At 42.2% G+C, this 19,980-nt stretch overlaps 1 protein-coding gene across 1 annotated transcript; it reads left to right on the top strand.

Annotated features, from left to right (window-relative positions):
• Positions 1-13,697: 13,697 nt before the first annotated feature.
• LOC118007371 (protein FAM110C-like) lies at positions 13,698-19,780 on the top strand. The gene is made up of 2 exons (XM_035000425.1): positions 13,698-14,773; positions 18,575-19,780. The coding sequence occupies exon 1, from the start codon at positions 13,776-13,778 to the stop codon at positions 14,739-14,741; it is 966 nt and encodes a 321-aa protein (XP_034856316.1). The 5' UTR covers positions 13,698-13,775; the 3' UTR covers positions 14,742-14,773; positions 18,575-19,780.
• Positions 19,781-19,980: the final 200 nt, after the last annotated feature.

Here is a 19,980-nt window from a genome sequence, read left to right as displayed (position 1 = left end):
CACACACACACAACAGTCTGTACTGGTCTTGGTTTGGGATTCTCTCTCTCTCACACACACACACAACAGTCTGTATTGGTCTTGGTTTGAGATTCTCTCTCTCTCTCTCACACACACACATACATGTGTGCACACACATTCTCTCTCTTTCGTTTTACACTTGTGTTTGGGCCCTGGTTTTATCTTCCATTGCCTTGGTTGTGCTCAGTTGGCTCCTGTATTCTGTCTGTCTCCCTGCTCACACACCTCCTCTAGGCTTCATGTCCACAACTATATCTGGTTACTGGTTGTTTCCATTCAAAGAGCCTACTAAAACCTAAACTAAAGATGTCCCAAATGGAGCTAATTATTTTCTCCTTAAATACCCACCCCTTCATATTGACTTACAAATTTGAGGCCTTTCCATTCTCTGAGTCAAATAGTCTAGAACCTACCAAGTTCTTTTCTTCCTCTTTCTTTCCTTATCCAAGCAATTGCCAGTCTCTGCAGACTTAGCCATCCCAATATATTTTCTATCCAATCTCCCATTTCTTATCCCACTGTATTGGTCAAGGTTCTTTAGAGAAACAGAACCAATAGGATGTGTATATCTAAAGAGATCTATTTTGAGGAGTTGACTCAGGTGATTATGGAGGCTAGCACGTCCAAAGTCTTCAGGCTAAGTTGTCAGACTGGGGATCCAAGGGAAGCCAGAGCTGCAGTTCCGTCCCATGGAATTCTTCCATGCTGGGAGAGTTCGGTCTTTGTTCTCACCAGGGCTTCTAACTGCTTGGATGAGGCCCACCCACATTATGGAGAGCAATCTGCTTTACTCAAAGTCCACAATTTAAATGTTAATCCCATCCAAAACACCCTCACAGAAACATCCAGAATATTGTTTGACCACAGAGCCAGGCATGGTGGCCCAGCCAAGGTGACACGTAAACGCAAGCATCATATCCACTCTCTTACCCATGTGTCACTGTCAGTATCTCATAAAGTTATAATACTCTCCGATTGCCTTTTGTCTCTCAATCCCTCACTACCTCAAACCATCCCACTACTGCTCTATCAGCATCAGTGTACGTATCCGTACGATCCTTTCACTCTGGTGCTCACTTTTTGCTCTCTGAATCACATGCAGACTCTAGTAATGACCTACCAGGCCCTCCCTGATATGGAGTTAACCAGTCTTTCAAGCCTTACCATTAATGCTCCTATTTCACACGTTGCGGCAGCTGACTGGCTAGTTCTTAAACATTCCAGCTGCAGGTGAAAACTTTTGTCTCAGTGTTTCTCCTAGCAGGGAAACGTTAACCCTCCACCTCTTCTCCTGAAGTTCTGTTTGTAACGTCCCAGCTACCACTACCTCAACATTACAATAGTAGCTACACCCCAACACATTCCCTTAAACACTGGAATTGTCCATATCACCACCAATACCAACTACAAGCGAAAGAGAAAAGAGAGCTAGTAAATGACACATGGACATTTCATATTAAAGGGTTATTCTGAGAGCAAGAAACAATAACAGAGTATGAGATCTAAATTGTTTTCATATTCCTGAAAATAAACATTGCATCTTTAATTGAGACCCCTGTCCTGTTTTCTCTCCCCAGAGGAAACTTCTATGGTAAGTTCACTGTATACTCACACCATATTTCTATATTATTTTTCATAGTTGCAGATGTAAAATAATGTATTGATTCTGATTCTTCTTAATTTATTAAAATATTAAAATGTACATAGTGTTCTGTAATTTGCTTTATACGAAATGCTGTTTTTTCAGATTTATGTAAGTCAATACATATAAAGTTCATTCATGTGAGCTACTTTAATGCATTCATTGTATAAGTAATCAAAACTTATCATTATAGTTCCCTACCAATGGATATTGGGGTTGTTGCCTTTCTTTTTTTTCTATTACACATAAACATGTCATGTTTCCCTATCAACATGTATATAATCAGACAATACACTCAAAACTTAAATTGGTAGGTGGCACAGTGTTTTCATCTTTAAATTTACCAGATAGTGTGCAATGGCTCTCCAAAGTGATTCTGCCAATTTATATTCCAATTACAGTGTATGTTTACATTTCTCTAAATCAATGCCATGGTCAGAATATTTTAAGTTTGACCAATCATACCAGTGCAAAATATTTTCTTATTGTTTATAATTTCTGATTATTATGAGCTTAACCTTTCTATATGTTTGTCAGCTATTTGCATTTTCTCTTCCGTGAATTGCCTTTGACATATGGCTGTTGAAATATTTGTGTTTCCTAATTTGTTAGTGGAGGTTCTTTATATAAAGTGAATTCTAACATTTGTCAATTAGATATATTGTACATATCCTCTCCTATTGTGTGGCTTCCCTTTTATTATATGTTCTTTTGTGATACATAAGTTTTTATAATTGTGATGTGGTTAAACTATCAGATGCTTCTTTTGTTATTACTATTATCTATGTCTTATTTAAGAAATCTTTTGAAAATTTTTTTCTTTTTCTTTTTCTTTTTTTTTTTTTTAGTAGGCTCCATGCCCAGCATGAGGCCCAATGTGGGGCTTGAACTCAGGACCCTGAAATCAAGACCTGAGCTGAGATCAAGAGTTGGATGCTTAACCAACTGAGCCACACAGGCACCCTGAAAATTTTTAATATTTTTGCTGTAAAGTTATGTTTTTCATTTTGGTTCTTTAATCCATCAGAGTTTACCTTTGTGTTTGTTGAGAAAAAGAGATATAGTAATTTTCTATTCATAAAGACAATTGTCCTCAAACTGTTATGAACATTTACCACCCACTAATTTTAAATGCTACCTATATTATATCTAATTCAAGGCTATTTTTAACTTATCTATTTATCTATCTTTGCAAGAATATCATACTCTATTCATTACTGTAATTTTATAGTAAGTCTTAAATATCTGTTAGTGAAAAATCCCTTCCTCCTTTCAACTTTTAAAAATTGTGTTAACCATTTTTGGACCTTTACTCTTTTTTAAAACCTAATAATATATTTTATTTAATCCAAAATATATAAAATACCATTTCTTCAATACAAAATATAACATTTATGCCACATCTTCATTCAGACTAGCCACATTTCCAGTGCTTAGTAGCTATGTGTGGCTAGTGGCTACCATGCCAGGCAGTATATCGGAACTTTATTCTTGCAAGCGATTTTTTGAATTGTCAAGGTCTATGAAAAAAAGTTGGAATTTTATTTCCAATTGCGTTGTTGCTTTTTAAAAAAAATTCAGAGATAATCTACATTTTTATAATATCATCCATCCGTCTATGAACAAGTTGTATCTCTGTTCATTTTTTTTAAATTCTCTGTTCATTTAGATCTTCATTTATATCCTTAAAAATGTTTTGTATTATTCCACATCCAGGTTTTGTATATTTTTGAGATACCTTACCAGATACCTTGGAATACCTATGGACTTTCTTAGTTTCATGTCTTGACCATATTTTCCTATTATATTTTCAATTTGATTGTTACATATCATGTACATGAGTACTGTTTGATATTTAGATGTTGATCTTATGTCCAATAATCTTGCTGAATGTCTTGTTTGTCCTAATAATTCTATACAGATTCTTTTGAAATTCTGACATTATCAATTATATTGCCTATAAATAAGGACAACAGTGCCTCTTTAATCAGTTCTTATACCCTGCAATTACTTTCCCCCCTCACTGTTTTGTTCCTGCTGCATGGGAACAATGAGTACCCTCATGTTGTTGCCATCTTTAGGAAAAGCTTTAAAAATCTAGTGTCAAGCATCATGAGTGCTGAAAGTAAACATAGGGCTTCTTTACCAGATTCAGGGAGTTCTCTTCTGTTCTTAGTTTTCTATGAGTTAATATATTTGAAAGTGTGGAGCAGAGCATTTGGCATATAATAGGTGCTCAATACATGTATCTTTAATCAGTAAAATGAAAATGACTCCATGAGACGAGATTCATATGAAAAATAAATATAATTCCTAACTTTTAACATGCGTTTTAATGCAAAATGAAACTTCTGTAAGTCTATGGTTTGTAATCAAAATACTCCTTCTCAAAAGGAGTCTTAGAATGTTTATGACAACAGTCTTGCTCACAAATGTCCATTTAGTTCCTAAAGTGCATGAAAAGAATTTCCAGATCCCCTTTTACTCTCGGTTTGTATTTTTTGCCCACTCGATCACTCAGGATCCTGTCTAGGCTCCTGGAGGCTATATCAGGCACAGGGCAGGTGTGCATTTATGGTTGACATCTGTCTGTACTGGATCTACTGAATTGTCCTTGCTTCCTCTGGCCTCTGGCCATCCATCCATGTAGGTTTTTGCTGAGTCCTGTTCCCCACCATGAGGTGTCCAGATGCAGCTCTGAGGAATCAGTCCATGATGCATGTCCCCTGACAAGAGATGTGTGTAGGGATGACACACAGACATCCTCTGCCTTCAGATCCCCAGTCTGTCATCATGTTTTGTCTCCTCCCTGACATACCCCCATAACTTGTAGAGCTCAGCTGTAGGGAGAGGGGCAGGGGGTAGGGCCGAGAAACCCACCATTATCCATAGCCACTCATTTTTAATTTCTTTTATAATTTCTTCATCCAGTGTAGGTCCAGGGGAATTCTAAATCTAGTCTGGAGGTAGGGCTGAGCTGCCGATTCCCAAATGCCAGGAAATACGTTGCTGAATCCATCTCTCTCTTGTGTCATCCCCTTCTTCTGAAGTATTGAGCAGAGAATGACTTTGATGCTCCTACATAGGAAAAGGAAACACTGAGAAAGTTCGTGTTAATGTTTTAAAATATCATCATGTTATATATAGTTAAATGCATTTGCTATAAAAGATACTAATATTGTTACAATGAAAGTATAGGCATATTACAAATGGATATGTTTCCAAAGTCCATTTGTAAGTAAATTTAAAGGAACTCCAAACATACCTTTTTATAGAAACAATGTTGTAAATGGTGATATTATGGATAATCCATCACAACCACTACTTAGCCCATAAAGTAGCTGGAACAGTGTCCAAATAGAACCATTGTAGTAACAGTCACTTGATGTTGGCAGAACAGTCTCAGCTGCTCTACTAGTGATGGCTTTGTGGTTATTATTAAATAGTATGATGTCGGGTGCCTGGGTGGCTCAGTCGGTTGGGCGACTGTCTTCCGCTGGGGTCATGATCCTGGAGTCCCGGGACCAAGTCCCGCATCGGGCTCCCTGCTCGACGGGGAGCCTGCTTCTCCCTCTGACCCGCTTCCCTCTCGTGCTCTGTCTCTCATTCTCTCTCTCTCTCTCAAATAAATAAATAAATAAATAAATAAATCTTAAAAAAAAATAAATTAAAAAAAAAAAATAGGGCGCCTGGGTGGCTCAGCTGGTTAAGCGACTGCCTTTGGCTCAGGTCATAGTCCTGGGATCGAGTCCCGCATCAGGCTCCCTGCTCGGTGGGGAGTCTGCTTCTCCCTCTGACCCTCCCCCTTCTCATGCTCTCTCTCTCTTAAATAAATAAAATCATGGGGCACCTGGGTGGCACAGTTGGTTAAGCGACTGCCTTTGGCTCAGGTCATGATCCTGGAGTCCCGGGATCGAGTCCCGCATCAGGCTCCCTGCTCGGTGGGGGTTCTGCTTCTCCCTCTACCTGCCGCTCCCCCTGCTTGTGTTCTCTCTCTCTGTCAAATAAATAAATAAAATCTTAAAAAAAAGAAAAGAAAATAGTATGATGTCAGGCGCCGGGGTGGCTCAGTCGGTTGGGCGACTGCCTTCAGCTCAGGTCATGATTCTGGGGTCCCTGGATCGAGTCCCGCATCGGGCTCCCTGCTCAGCGGAAGCCTGCTTCTCCCTCTGACCCTCCCCCCTCTCATGCTCTCTCTCTATCTCATTCTCTCTCTCAAATAAATAAATAAAATCTTTACAAAAATAAATAAATTAAATTAAATAAAATGCCTGGAGGAGGGGCGTCTGGGTGGCTCAGTCGGTTCGGCGACTGCCTTCGGCTCAGGTCATGATCCTGGAGTCCCTGGATCAAATCCCGCGTTGGGCTCCCTGCTCAGCGGGAAGCCTGCTTCTCCCTCTACCTGCCGCTCCCCCTGCTTGTGTTCTCTCTCTCTCTGTCAAATAAATAAATAAAATCTTAAAGAAAAGAAAAAAAAAGTAGTATGATGTCGGGCGCCTGAAGTGGGACTCGATCCCGGGACTCCAGGATAATGACCTGAGCCAGGCAGTCGCTTAACCAACTGAGCCACCCAGGCACCCCAAGAACTGTGTATATATTAAACACAGAACTCATGTTATACACACATTCACACATCAATGTGTATGTACATATATTAAAAATAGCAGATATTTCCCTTAATTTTTATCTGAACCATCATGTATTATAAAACATTAGCCACATTAGTACTTTGCACATGCATTTATAAAGCATTTTATTCACTTATATTTTTTCACTTTAATTTCAAAATAAAGAATATTTTCCATAGGAATTTTAGTAACTTACTGTCAATGGGTGATACATATTGCATAAAATCACTGGGAATCAAAACGCTTTGGATCACTATCATTTTGCAGTTTTAAATGACTGATAAATTCCAGGGTATTATCTCCATGTTCTTCTTAACTCATTAATTGAGGAAGGAGGACATATTACCAAATGTATTCAAATAACAAACTTTAAAAAGATATGTAAACTTTTTTTTTATATATGTAACCTTCTCTTAAGAAATTCATTAAAATAGTATAGTGTTATTTTAATCAAATGAATCTTTATAACCATTATGTGAATATATGTTAGGGTCTGTTGTCACAGGAAAGGTGAATGAGCACATTAGTGGTTTTTCTGTTTATGTATTCGATCTGAAGATAATTAATATGCTTTAGAGTAATTGTGGTTATTTGTAAATAGATGTGTTTAGTGTTTTACTTTAAAATCTGTAGTCATAAATAACATTCATAACAGAAAACAAATTTAGCAAACACTGATCATTAAAGCAAAAAACAACTAATATTAACCTAATTTGAAAACAGATGTATATATTAAGTATGGTTCAAGCTTATTGTTTTTTATTTTCATTGTTTGTTTCTGTATCTTTGGAAGCTAGAACAGTGCTCTTCATATAATAAGTGCTCAAAAAATACTTATTATGCTCTACAATGTACTCTGAGACCGAAGTACTGGAGTAAATATAACTGATACACCTATTTATTTATTCACTTATTTATATTACTATTTTTATTTTTTAATTATTAAACACACTTTGAGATTTAAAAAAAAGATAGATTAACATGCAGATGTGAGAAATAATAGAGAAAGGTCCAGTATGCCCTTTACCCAGTTTCCCTCAAGGGTAATATTTATGAAATGGTAATAAAATATCACAGCCAGGATACTGATGTGAGTACAGTCCAGATAGAGAACATGTCCATCACCACAAGATGCCCCATGTTGTCCTTTTATAGTTAGACCCTCTTTTCAACTACTTCTGTCCCTAAGCCCTGGCACTACTAATCTGTTCTCCATTTCCATAATTTTGTCATTTTGAGAATTCTATACAAATGAACTCATACAGTCTGTAAACTTTTGGGATGGGCTTTTTTCACTCAGCATAATTCCTTGTGGACTCATCTAAGTTGGGTGTATCAATAGTTCATTCCTTGCTATTACTGAGTAATACTCCATTGTATAGTTTTACTGCACTTTTGTGTTTTTTCATTTTTTGTGGCAAAATACCTATAACCCAACAGTCACCATATCAACCATTTTTGAGTGTACAGTTCAGTGTTATTAAATACATTCGAATTGTTGTGCAACCAGCACCATCACCCATCCCCATAACTTCTTATCTTGTAAAACAGAAACCCTGTCCCCATCAAAAGATAACTCCCCATTCTACCCTTTTCCTAGCTTCTGGAAACCACCATTACACTTTCTGTCTTCATAATTTTGACTATTCTAAGTACCTCATATAAGTGGAATCATAGAGTGTTTGTCTTTTTGCGACTGGCTTATTTCACTTAGCATGATGTGAAGATCCATCCATGTTGTAGTGTATTATAGAACTGTCTTCCTATTTAAGGCTGAATAATACTCCGTTGTATGGATATACCACAACTTGCTTACCCATTCATCTATTGATGGGCACTTGGGTTGCTTCCATATTTCAGCTATTGTGAATAAGGCTGCTATGAACATGGGTGTGCAAATATCTCTGAGACCTTGCTTTCAATTGTTTTGGATATATAACCAGAAGTGGAATTGCTGGATCACATGTAATTCTATTTTAATTTTTTGATGAGCCACCATGCTGTTTTCCATAGTGTCTTACTATTTTATATTCCCAGCACAATGCACAGGGGTCCCCATTTCTCCAACTCCTCATCAGCACTAGTTGTTTTCTGCCTTTTTTTTTTTTTTATTAGCCATCCTAATGGCTGTGGGGTGATAACTCATTGTGGTTTTTATTTGCATTTATATAATGATTACTAATGTTGAGCATCTTCTCACATGTTTATTGGCCATTTTTATAATCTTTCTTAGAGAAATGTGTATTCAAATCCTTTGCCCACTTTTGAATTTTTTGTTGTTGTTGTTTTATTTTGGTTTTGTGTTCTTGAGTTGTAGGATTTCTCTGTAATTCTGGATTTACTCCCTCATCAGATACATGGTTGGCAAGCATTTCCTGTCATTCTGTGGGTTGCTGTTGTACTCTAAGGATGGTGCCTCTGATGCACAGAACGTTTTGATTTTCATGAAGTACCACTTGTCTCTTTTCCTTTTGTTGCCTGGGCCTTTGGTGTCACATACAAGAAATCATTGCTAAATCTAGTATCATGAGGATTTTGTCTTCTGTTTTAAGAGTTTTATTGTTTTAGGTCTTACATGTAGGTTCTTGATTCTTACATGTAGGTTCTCCATTTTGAGTTAAATTTTGTATGTGAAGTTAGGTAAGAGTTCAGCTACACTCTTCTGCATGTGGATACCATTTTCCAGCACCATTCACTGAAAAGCCTGTACTTTCCTCCATTGAATTGTCTTGGCACCCTTGTTGAAAATCATTTGATCATATATATCAGGGCTTATTTCTAGGCTATTTGATTCCATGGTTTTTATGGCAATACCACACTCTTTTGATTACTGTAGCCTTGTATTAAGTTTTGAAATCAGGGAGGTGAGTCCTTCAGTTTTATTATTCTTTATCAAGATTGTTTGGACTATTTGAGGTCCCTTGAGATTCCATGTGAATTTTGGGGTTGGTTTTTCCCTATTTCTGCAAAAATGTTATTGGGACTTTGATAGGGATTAAACAATCTGTAGATTTCTTTGGGTAGTATTGACATTTTAATAAGATTAAGTTTTCTAATCCATAAACATGGCATTTTTTTCCATTTATTTACATCTTTTAAAAATTTCTTTCAGAACTGTGGTTTTCATCATACAAGTCTTTAACTTCCTTGTTTAAGTTATTTCCTAAGTATTTTGCTTTTTTGATGCTATTATAAATATAATTGTTTTTTTAATTTTCTTCTCAGATTGTTTGTTAGTGTATAAAGATGAAATTGATTTTTCCTTTTTTTTTTAAAGATTTTATTTATTTATTTGACAGAGAGAGACACAGAGAGAGACACAGCGAGGGAGGGAACACAAGCAGGGAGAGTGGGAGAGGGAGAAGCAGGCTTCCCACGGAGCAGGGAGCCTGATGCAGGGCTCGATCCCAGGACCCTGGGATCATGACCTGAGCCGAAGGCAGATGCTTAATGACTGAGCCACCCAGGTGCCCCTGAAATTGATTTTTCTATATTGGCTTTGTATCTTGATACTTTGCTGAATTTAATTTTTCATTCTAACAGTATGTGTGTGTGTATGTGCACACCATATTTAGGGTTTTCTATGTATAAGATCATATCATCTGTACACAGAGAAAATTTTACTTCATCTTTTCCAGTTTGGATGATTTTGTCTTTTTCTTGCCTAACTGCTCTGGTAGAACTTCCAGTACTATGTTGAATAGAAGTAGTAAAAGCAAGCATCCCTGCCTTGTTCCTGATCTTAGAGAAAAAAAAATTTAGTCTTTCATCATTAAATATAATATTCACTGTGGGTTTTTCACAAATGGCTTTTATTATGTTGAAATAGTTTCCTTCTATTCCTAGTTTGTTGAGTGTTTTTATCATGAAAGTGTATTGTTTTGTCAAATGCTTTTTTCTGCATCAATTGAGATGATCATGTGTTTTTTTTTCCTTCATTCTGTGGATGTGGAACATTATTTTGATCAAATTTCGTATGGTAAACCATCCTTGCATTCCAAGAATAAATTCCATTTGGTTATGGTGTATACAGTTATTTTCAATATGCTACTGAATTCTGTTCACTAGAATTTTGTTGAGGATTTTTGCATTGATGTTCACAGGGCATTGATCTGTAGTTTTCTTGCAGTGTCTTTGTCTGGCTTTGGTATCAGGATAATGCAGGCCTTATAAAGTGAGTTAGGGAGTGTTCCCTCCTCTTTGATTTTTGGGGAAAAGCTAAGAAGGATTGGTATTAGTTCTTTAAATGTTTGATCAGTGAAATCATCAGGCCCAGGGCTTTTCTTTTTTGGGAGAAATTTGATTATTGATTCAATCTCCTTACTAGTTATAGGTGTATTCAGATTTTCCATTTCTTCATGATGTAGTCTTGGGAGGTTTTGTGTTTCTAGAAATTTATCCAGACTGCTACTATATTTGTAATAATTTTAAAAATTCACATATATTATGATAATTTCTTACTCCATAAGACACTGTGTAGAAGTATGATGGTAAATCGTTGGATAATACTATCCCATGGAGTATCACACATCACCCAGCCCTTCCTCCTGTTGTTGAATGTAGGTTGACTTCAACTATTTGTCTGCAATGAAAGTCCTAATACTGTGCACACATCTCTTCTTGGTTCCTTGCGATAAATTCTTAGAAATAGAGTTTGTGGATCACTGGATCCATAACCACTTTCTCCCGCTCTGACCAAGTCTTTTGAGGTGATACCAGGAAGGAAATTAGGTCAAAGTTTAAGCTACAAATTGAGCAACAAGAACACTTTACTTAGGGGTGCCTGGGTGGCTCAGTCGTTAAGTGTCTGCCTTCGGCTTAGGTCATGATCCCAGGGTCCTGGGATCGAGCCTTACATCGGGCTCCCTGCTCAGCAGGAAGCCTGCTACTCCCTCTCCCACTCCCCCTACTTGTGTTCCTGCTCTCACTATGTCTCGCTGTCAAATAAATAAATAAAATCTTTATTAGAAAAAAAAACACTTAGGCAATTTTCTTGTAATTATCTTACTATTCCATTTTTCCAGTAAATTATGTCAAATGGGTAGAAAATTATGGATATATAGTTTTGTCCAGCAGCAATGTTTTAAATACAACTTCATTTATAGTTTTACTTTTATTCTTTTTTTTTTTTTAAAGATTTTATTTACTTATTCATGAGAGAGAGAGAGAGAGGCAGAGGGAGAAGCAGACTTCCCGCAGAGCAGGGAGCCCGATGCGGGACTCGATCCCAGGACTCCGGGATCATGACCTGAGCCAAAGGCAGACGCTTAACCATCTGAGCCACCCAGGCGCCCTACTTTTATTCTTAATATGTTCAGTACTCACACATAAATTTACTAACTGTATTTAAAATTTGATAAGCAACTAATTTATAACCATCATCAGCAAAATAATAAATTTAACATTTAGTGACAATTTGCTCTGTGCCAGAAGTAGTCCTAAGCCCTTTATGTACATAATCTCATTAACTTAGCAAAAACCTTAGCAAAGTGGATATTATGAGCTCTGATTTATAGATGAGCAACCAGAGGCACTGAGGGGTCCAGCCTTATAGCCTTAAGAGGAAACAGAGCTGAAACCTAAGTCTGGGTTGTTCAGATTAACATTTATTTAGTGCTCAATATCAAGCAATGAATGTTCTAAGCTATAAAAGTGAGAATTTTACAAATGACAAAATAAAGATCCTGAAACGTTTGTTATGTGTCCAAAAGGACTCAGTGAATAAATAAGGCACCCGGGCTCAGACACATCCCAGGGGCCCCATGCTTAGGAGTTCTCTCAGAACTGCTGTAATTGCACAGGAAGAAGTACAAATTAAATAAGGTAGCCACTTTGGACCAAGCAATTTAACATATATATATATATATATTTTCCCCCCCTCTGACAAGAAGAGACCATGCTGCCTGAGGGGAAAAAAAGGCTAGACTTTGGGCTCCCATCAGCTGTGGGAAACAATGTGCCCAACCCAGCATTCTGCCCTCTCTAAACCCCACTCTTACTCTATGCTTCCCCCCACCCCCACCCCCTTACCTAATGGATCATAGTCTTCTTTTCCCGTGACTATAACACTTTCCCAGGATACTATCTGGGTGGTCTGGCTCTCAGGAGACCTGGTTTCTTGTTGGGCTTCTATTCCTGACTATGGGATTTAGCCTCACAGGAACTGAAGGTCTAAAGACCCACTGGCCAACCGAGCTGCAGTTCTCTGATCATCAGGCGATGGCGGTCAGCCGGGGCTGCAACTGCTGACGCACAACCAGCCCCTTTTGGTGTCCACTGGCACTCAAGAGGCGAGACAAAATCCGCCCAGACCTTGAGAACCCTCCTGTCCGCCATCCACAGGCTGCTGTGTTGCACTCAACCACAACTTTGAAAGGTCAGTGTATCTTGGAGTTGGCTTTAACATAAGAGATAAAATGGACCTTTCACTCCTCCAGCAAATACCTTGTCCTTTGTGCAACTTTTGGAAAAAATGGAATTTTGGAAATATTTTCTCTTAGACTTTTAGCATTCCTAAGCTGATCCACTGCCCTGGTGAACGGTTCCCCATCGCCTCGGTTACAGGAAGAACAGCAGTCATTCTGGGATTTTAGTCGTTTTTTCCCAACTCCCTCGAGCCTCACCTCTACCGCCAGCCTGTTCTTGCCATGAGGCTCCGCACCTGGTGGCCTGGTCTGACCCATGGCTGGCCAGTGACCGTGTCTGAACTCAGTCCAGGTCTCTGCTGAGTTCCCAGATTCTTTTTACCTGACACATAGCCTAGCCCTGTGGTGCAATGAGTCCTCTTTCCTTTTACATCCGTTTCCTTTCTGGTAAGCGTACGTGCTCAGGAGTAAACCTCAGAAAATTAAGGAAAGTCGAAAGTTTCGAAACACGCAGAGGTCACTTTAAAAATGCAAAGGACGCAGGACACCGGCTCGGGCGTGGGGACTGCCAGCCGGCTCACCCTGCCCTCCCCCAGTCCGGAAGTGCCAGCGTCGGCGGTGGCCCCAGGCAGCCGTCGGAGCGGAGGAGGCGGCCGATGCCGGGCTGAACGAGCTCAGCTGTTCCGGGCTCCTCCGCCCCGGGGGACCGCCTGGCCCTTCCCGCGCGGGGCAGCCCTGCCTGGTCGCGCAGCCCCCGGCCGCAGTCCGCCCGCGCGGCTCGGGGCGACCGGCTGCGCAGCCGCGAGGTGCTGGGGGCGGAACCTGGTGTGGCTACGCCGCGCGAGGTGAGAGGCGGGCCCGGCGGAAGGTGAGGGTGGAGCCCGGCGAGGGGCGCTCCTGAGCCCGGAGCTGCGCCGGGAGGGAGGGGAGCGGGGCGGGGGCGCGGGGGCCGGGGGCCGATAGGTGCAGACTCGGGCCTGCCAGACTCTGGACCTGGGCCGGCTGGCGCCTGGGCGCCATTCCGCACCCGGCGCGGACTTCGGAATTGGCCCGAGACGCACAGGAAGCGCGGGCGGAGCGCGTTTCCACGGGGCGCCGAGCACCAGCCGAGCGCCGAGGATGCGTGCCCTGCCGGCCCCGGACGCGCCCGCCAACGAGCGACTGCTGACCCGGCACCCCGAGGCGCCCAGGGTCCGGGACGCGGTGGTGCCCGCACGCAGGAGCGCGGTGGAGAGGCTGGCGGCCGACCGCGCCAAGTACGTGCGGGGCCCGCCGGGAGCCGGCCCGGGCCCGGCTCCCGAGGGCAGCAGCCCCGGGGTGAGCGAAGGGACCGCGGGCGACCCTCGGCCTCCGGCTCGCGTCCCCGGTGCCGTGGCGCGCAGGGCCATCGCTCGGAAGCCGCTGAGACCCGACTCCCTGGTCATCTACCGGCAGAAGTGCGACTTCGTCCGAGGACAGGGCGCCGACAGCTCCAGGGGGGGCCTGGTGAAGAAGCTCTTCCAGGGGCCGGGCAAGGACAGGACGCCGGCGCCCCCGGACACGTCCCGGGTGGGAGAGGAGGTCAGGGCCAGGCGCGAGGAGGCGGTCTTGACCGAGCCCGGCCCTACTGCGGCCCCCGCGGCCCCCGGCGTTCCCGCGCCCCCAGCGCGCGCAGCGCCCTGTGGGACGCCCACCAGAGTCCCGGCTGCGTCCCGGGTCCCGGAGCTGCGAGGGACGAGGCGCGGGGGGCTGCAGCGATCGCAGTCAGACCTCAGCTCCCGCTACTCAGCGTCCTTGGCCGAATGTGACACCTTCTTCCAGTTCTGCGGCCTGGAGCCTGAGGTGGTGGAAGATCTCGGGAGGGAGAATTTCTCCGCGGGGTCGGACCGCGTCACACTCAAGGTCCGCAGCGTGAGCGTCGCCACCTCTGACAGCGGCTTCTCCCGGCACAGCGGCGGCGAAGAGGGACTGCAGGAGGAAGAACTGACCGAGCAGGTGCCCAGCACCACCTCGGTCATCGAGAGGAACGCCCGCATCATCAAGTGGCTGTACACCTGTAAGAAAGCCAAGGAGAAGACCGGCCAGGGGCTGCAGGGCCCGGCGTGACCGCTCGCGCTCTGGGGAGACTTGGACCCTAGGTGTGCATCCGGAAAGCCCGGGAGGGGTGTCTTTGTGCGTGCGTGTCTGTGAGGGCTTGGTGGGTGTGGCCGGGTTGGATGGATCCAGTCCAAGGGACCCTACATGTTAAGACACAGAGGCTCATGCGTCCAAGGACCACTGCTAAGAGAGCAGAAGGGCCGCCAATCCAGGTCCCCTGCAGGACCAGCACCCTTTCTTTTGAGTGTTTTGCTTCTAACTGCCTGGAAATGTAATTCCGATAAGAAGGGAAGTCGGAGTTAGAAAATGCTCCGTCAGAGATAAGTTTGCAGCCCTGCTATTATTTCCTTCGTTGAAAATAGCCTGAGAGCTCTAGGGTCTGTGTGAATTGACCTGTGGGCATCCTGAGGTTGGATCAGAGCTCACTGGTCCACCTGTAACCCTAGAGTGGGACTGCCAACCCCTCTCCAGCAGAACGAAAGGCTCTGAGCTCATTCCTGGAGGCCTTCAGCAAGCCTGGCGGAGAGGGAGAACTTCTTTACAGTTTGGCATTCATATAGCTGCACAGGTCTCCACGTGGCTAAATTTTGTTTGAGTTGTCTGGAGAGCTTTCTGAGGAGAGTCTTAGTTCACAAGAAGGAGCATCAGTTTGTTGAACTGGGCCTGGGCTCAGTTATAACTGGTGTTTTAGAACTCTGCATGGCTGTGATTCTATAGTTTATTTACCTCCTATGATCACACAGGAGATAAATTTCTTCCCCTTGGACACCGGTAGCACAGGATTGATCTCAAGTTCTTTTTCACTGAGGAACTAAGGAATGTTTATCCTTAGTGACCTCTACTCTTCCTTCCAAGAACATGTGGTGAGGGCATTTTGGGGGTAGTGAAGGGAGAAGAGAAGGTACCTTTTTGGGGTTCTCCTTAGGAACCAAGAATTTAAACATTGCACCATTATTTTTTCTCTTACCCTTCAATGACAACTTGCTATAGATTAAAACAAAATTCATGAGATGGAAGTATTTTTGTCTGCCCTTGATATAAACCAATCGGAGACACAGTATCAATCTTCAGAGTGGTGGGGAGGCTGCTACAAGATGTGATTGTACACAGCTCACCTGTTTGAGGACTGAACAAAGGCCTAACTTCCTTGAGTAGCCATGGCCTAAGCATAGACTTAAAAATTAACAAGGAGAAATAAATTGGATTCAGAAGAATCATGACTTAAGTTTTCCCATATAATTTATTGAATATTATTGTATTTTTCGCCAGCCTTAGAATTAAATAGTCAGCATTTAAAATAAAAATAACAACACATTAGCTTGTACTTTTCACAAAGTGTCTTTTGAAACTGAGGTGAATACATTCCTCCCAAGCCATCAGGACTGCCTTGGTGTCAAGGAGGAAAGTTGTGGGGACTGGCATGGTTCCAGAGGGACATGGTCTAGTAGAGCACTAAAGTGGGGGGACTGGGAGGTGTCTTCCGTTGGTAATCACTCCTCCACCTTAGCCTCCCATTGTCCATAAAATGAAGGCAGATAGGCAGATCGTTTCCAACCTCTATTCTTTTTGATTCTGTATAGTTAATCTGTATATCTGTGTTTTATGATTGGAACCTAGAAAAGGAAAATAGGAAACCATTATCTATTGGAGTATGTAAAAAGTAAACTTAAAAATAAGTTCCCTCAGGTTGCCAACTTTGTGCTGTATTTTGTGCACAAAGGGTAGGTAGAATTGTTGATATAAATAGTGCTGAGGTAACAAGATGATGCGCAAACAAAATAAAATAAAACCTGACAGCATACAAATCCACACTCTCCCCTCTGACCCCTCCAGACCCAGATGCACCCTCATCTCCAGGCTCCAATGTCAAAGCAGTGACCTGCAAGAGAATTTAAGATTCCTGCTAGGAAGTAACCTTCTGAAGCCCCTTTTAGGTTTGAGCCTATGAAAAATGGAAGAAGTTGGGTTAGCTTGTGAGAACATTCACTTTTATGGCCAAGAAAAGTAGTTGAGGCAAGAGGAAAGTGACAGAAGGTTTAAGAAACTGCCAGCGTGAATCTATGCAGGAGAGCAGAGGTTTTCCCTCTCCCTTATTCCTGCTGGTTCCAGTGGAAGATAATGTCATCTGCCTTCTGAGCTGTTATGTTTTTGCTCAGAGAAGGGAGATGGATGTGACCCAAGAGTATGCCTGCGGTTCTGTGTGTTGCCATTCACCAGCACTGTAAAGATTGGCCTCACAAATTTGCTCCCCAAAACCATAGTTCCCATTCTTTGAAATTCATTGCAGGAGACCCAAAGGCTGGCTGCTTATGTGGTCATGGAAGAAGTGAGTTCCCCTGGGCTTTGTCCAGCTTAATGGGACTATGCAAAGTCTGTGCATGACCACAGGACCTCAACTCAGCACATCCAGATGGTGGTCTCTTCAGAGGAAGAGCCAGCAGAGAGAGGCAGGACCCAAAGCACAGAGCATGGCGGCCACTACCTCCCTTGTCGAGGGTCATCTAGCAGCTTGAACAGAAAGGCAGCTGACCTGTCCTCACAGGCTTACTTGTCTGAGACTAATTTCATAACTTCTGGAGGCTGTGGAAACAAGAATTCAAGCTAGTAGTTTTTCTTTAGTTTATCATGATATTTGTGTCAGAATCCATATGGAATCATTTTAGGATTTCATGAAAAATTCAGAAAATCAGAGATGAACAAAGGTGTGCTTTCTAAGTGGGAAGGAAAACGAATGTATTTTATATAGAGGCCTTTGTTCCTTTGGTAAATAGAAATACATTAAAATAAAAATATCCCATCCAAAATTAAATAAGAAGTTCAAACTCATGTAAAGTAAAAATGCTTGCTTTTCAAAATTGAGACTATCAGAGCTGGAGACTAGCTTATAGAATCTGTATGCAATCCCACTGGGGATCCGTGAGCAGTAGTTCTGCATGGGTGACTGTGGCATTCTGTGTCTCAGTGTGTGATTCGTGAACACTGTTCTTCATCTGCTGGTGCTAGTCACCTTCTGTCCTTTGGTTCTTTACAACAGCAGGGCTGCCCAGATTTAGGTCTCTCTGGTTTTGTGTCTTTCCCATAAAATATAGAAGTTACTGACGTTAGTGTTGTTGTGAAAGAATGGTAACTTGTTCTTTGGGCTAATTAGGGATGAATGTTGTTCAATTTCAAGGCAAAAAGCTCAGATATTCTCACATTTCTCTTAGATACAACACGGAGCACCTGTAGAAGTCCCCTGTAAGCTGGTGGGATAGAACTGTGTCTCATCAAAGATGCCATAGGGGGATCGGACAAACTGGGATGCTCCTGCCTTTCTGCTCCTTTTGTTTTTGACTAGCTGAGAAGTTCTCCAGTCACCATCTGAGAGTGGATTTTAGGTGAACAAGTGGCTGGAGTAGCTAGAAGGCCACTCTTCTCTGTCTTCAGGCCAGCCCCTGGGGCTTTCTGAGAGATTTATGTGTGAAAAGGGTGGAATCCATTTGCCTTCACATATTTATTTGGACCGCCTGCCTTGTTTTCACTTTGTTGTCCAACTGTGATAGTTAGCACTGGCCTTACCAACATTAAAAAGAAATTTTCTTACTGTCCCATGAGTAATTGGAGGCAAACAGAAATTTAAAAATCCAGAAAAAGGCCTCAGGGAGATACATATTTGTTCTGCCACAGAAGCCAGATGATAGCTGTCTTTGCTAAGGCTACCAACTTCTTTTCAAAATTTCAAATGCAGAAAATATCACAAAACCAAAGACTGTGAGGACCAGGCTTCGTAGTATAGTGTTTGGCTTTACAACTGTTGCCTAGACTGACTGGTGTTGATTCACTGATTTTTCCTTACTCCTCAGGAAGCAAGGCTTCCAGACTGTGGGGGCTCCTTGAAGTATGTCCTGGATGATTGGGGACCCCAGGGCCATCCTCAGTGCCACAGGATTTGTCCAATGCACCCAGGTGACCACATGTTTGCTGTTTTCCCAGGAATAAAGCACTCTATTGAAGAAGCGTACATAATTCAGAAGGTTTGAAATGCTATGGAGAAAGGGGAATATGGAACTTGGAAATTAGCTGGGTTGTAGCTGTTAAGACACAGCTGAAGCTCTGGGAGATATTTTCTTGCTTGAGGTGCCTCTATCCTTGCTTCCAGAAGGCAGCAGAGGAGGCGACAGCTGCATGAAAATATTTTCAGGGGTATCTGTTTGACTGGCTTGGTGGCAAAGAGGTACCATGATGCATTTTAATGATATCTAAATTGATTTTAAAAAAAGAAAAAAGAAAGGCAAAGAGTATGAAAGCCAAGCATGAATGCCATAGGATTTACTGCTTTCAATCAATCTGGACTGTTTGGCACCAATTAAATCAAAGTTCTGTAATCATGAGAAGGTGTATTCTACTTTAACAGTGTGGCTAACAAAGAGTAAACATACACTCACATGCTCACACGGACACCTCCATGTCTGAGCATCACTGCCACTTAAACTGCAGAAAGTACTTTTAAAGTTATTTTAGTAATGCCACTCTCATTGGGTTGCAGACGTGTGGACGTGCCATTAAAAGAGAAGTTAGAGTTGATACCGCTAAAAATGCCTTTTTTCGGGAGCTGGCAGGAGACTCAGGAGCTCCCTTCCCTCACAACCATGGCAGCCTGCCTCCTTTGCACCCTGTAGAGCACGCCTCCACAAGGCTCTGGTTCCCAACTGCCCAAAGCAGAGGAGAGGCCCAGGTTCCACAGAACACACCCTGCCCATTTGTCTAATTGCCACCTCCATGGATCATGCAGTCATCCCAGATTTGGCACCAGCTCATCCTTTTCTGCAAAGGATGTGTTTGAGAAGAGGGTCAGCCTCTGGGCAGCTGACCAACTCCAGGATCAGAATGCTGTCGGTAGGCAGTTACTGTGACCCTCACCCAATCCTGACACCCAGACTGCACAGATTTCAGATTTAGAGCCTTTGGAGAGAAATTTTATATCAATGATGACAACCCAAAGAAAATATGTAACCCAGTTGACTCTTTCAAAGCTTATTGTGTTTTAACAAAATACATCTCCTCAGGAACAAAATTATTATGGAGAAGAGTATGGAGGGGAGAACAATGGATTTCTCAATGGTAGAACATTTTATAAACCAATCCATTTTGATATGTTCATGTACTTGTTTAATATTGTGTTCTATTATGTAACTTTTACTGTGAGAGTAGGTCTTTGAGCACCTTAATATTTATTTTTACAGTTATTGGTCTTCAGATAGTTTTCCTT

The sequence above is a fragment of the Mirounga leonina genome, unplaced genomic scaffold, assembly GCF_011800145.1.
Source record: "Mirounga leonina isolate KUSES-001 unplaced genomic scaffold, KU_Mleo_1.0 Mir_119, whole genome shotgun sequence".
Lineage (NCBI taxonomy): Eukaryota > Metazoa > Chordata > Mammalia > Carnivora > Phocidae > Mirounga > Mirounga leonina.
Note: the sequence above shows the minus strand (reverse complement) of the source record. Positions and strands in the feature narration are given on the sequence as shown.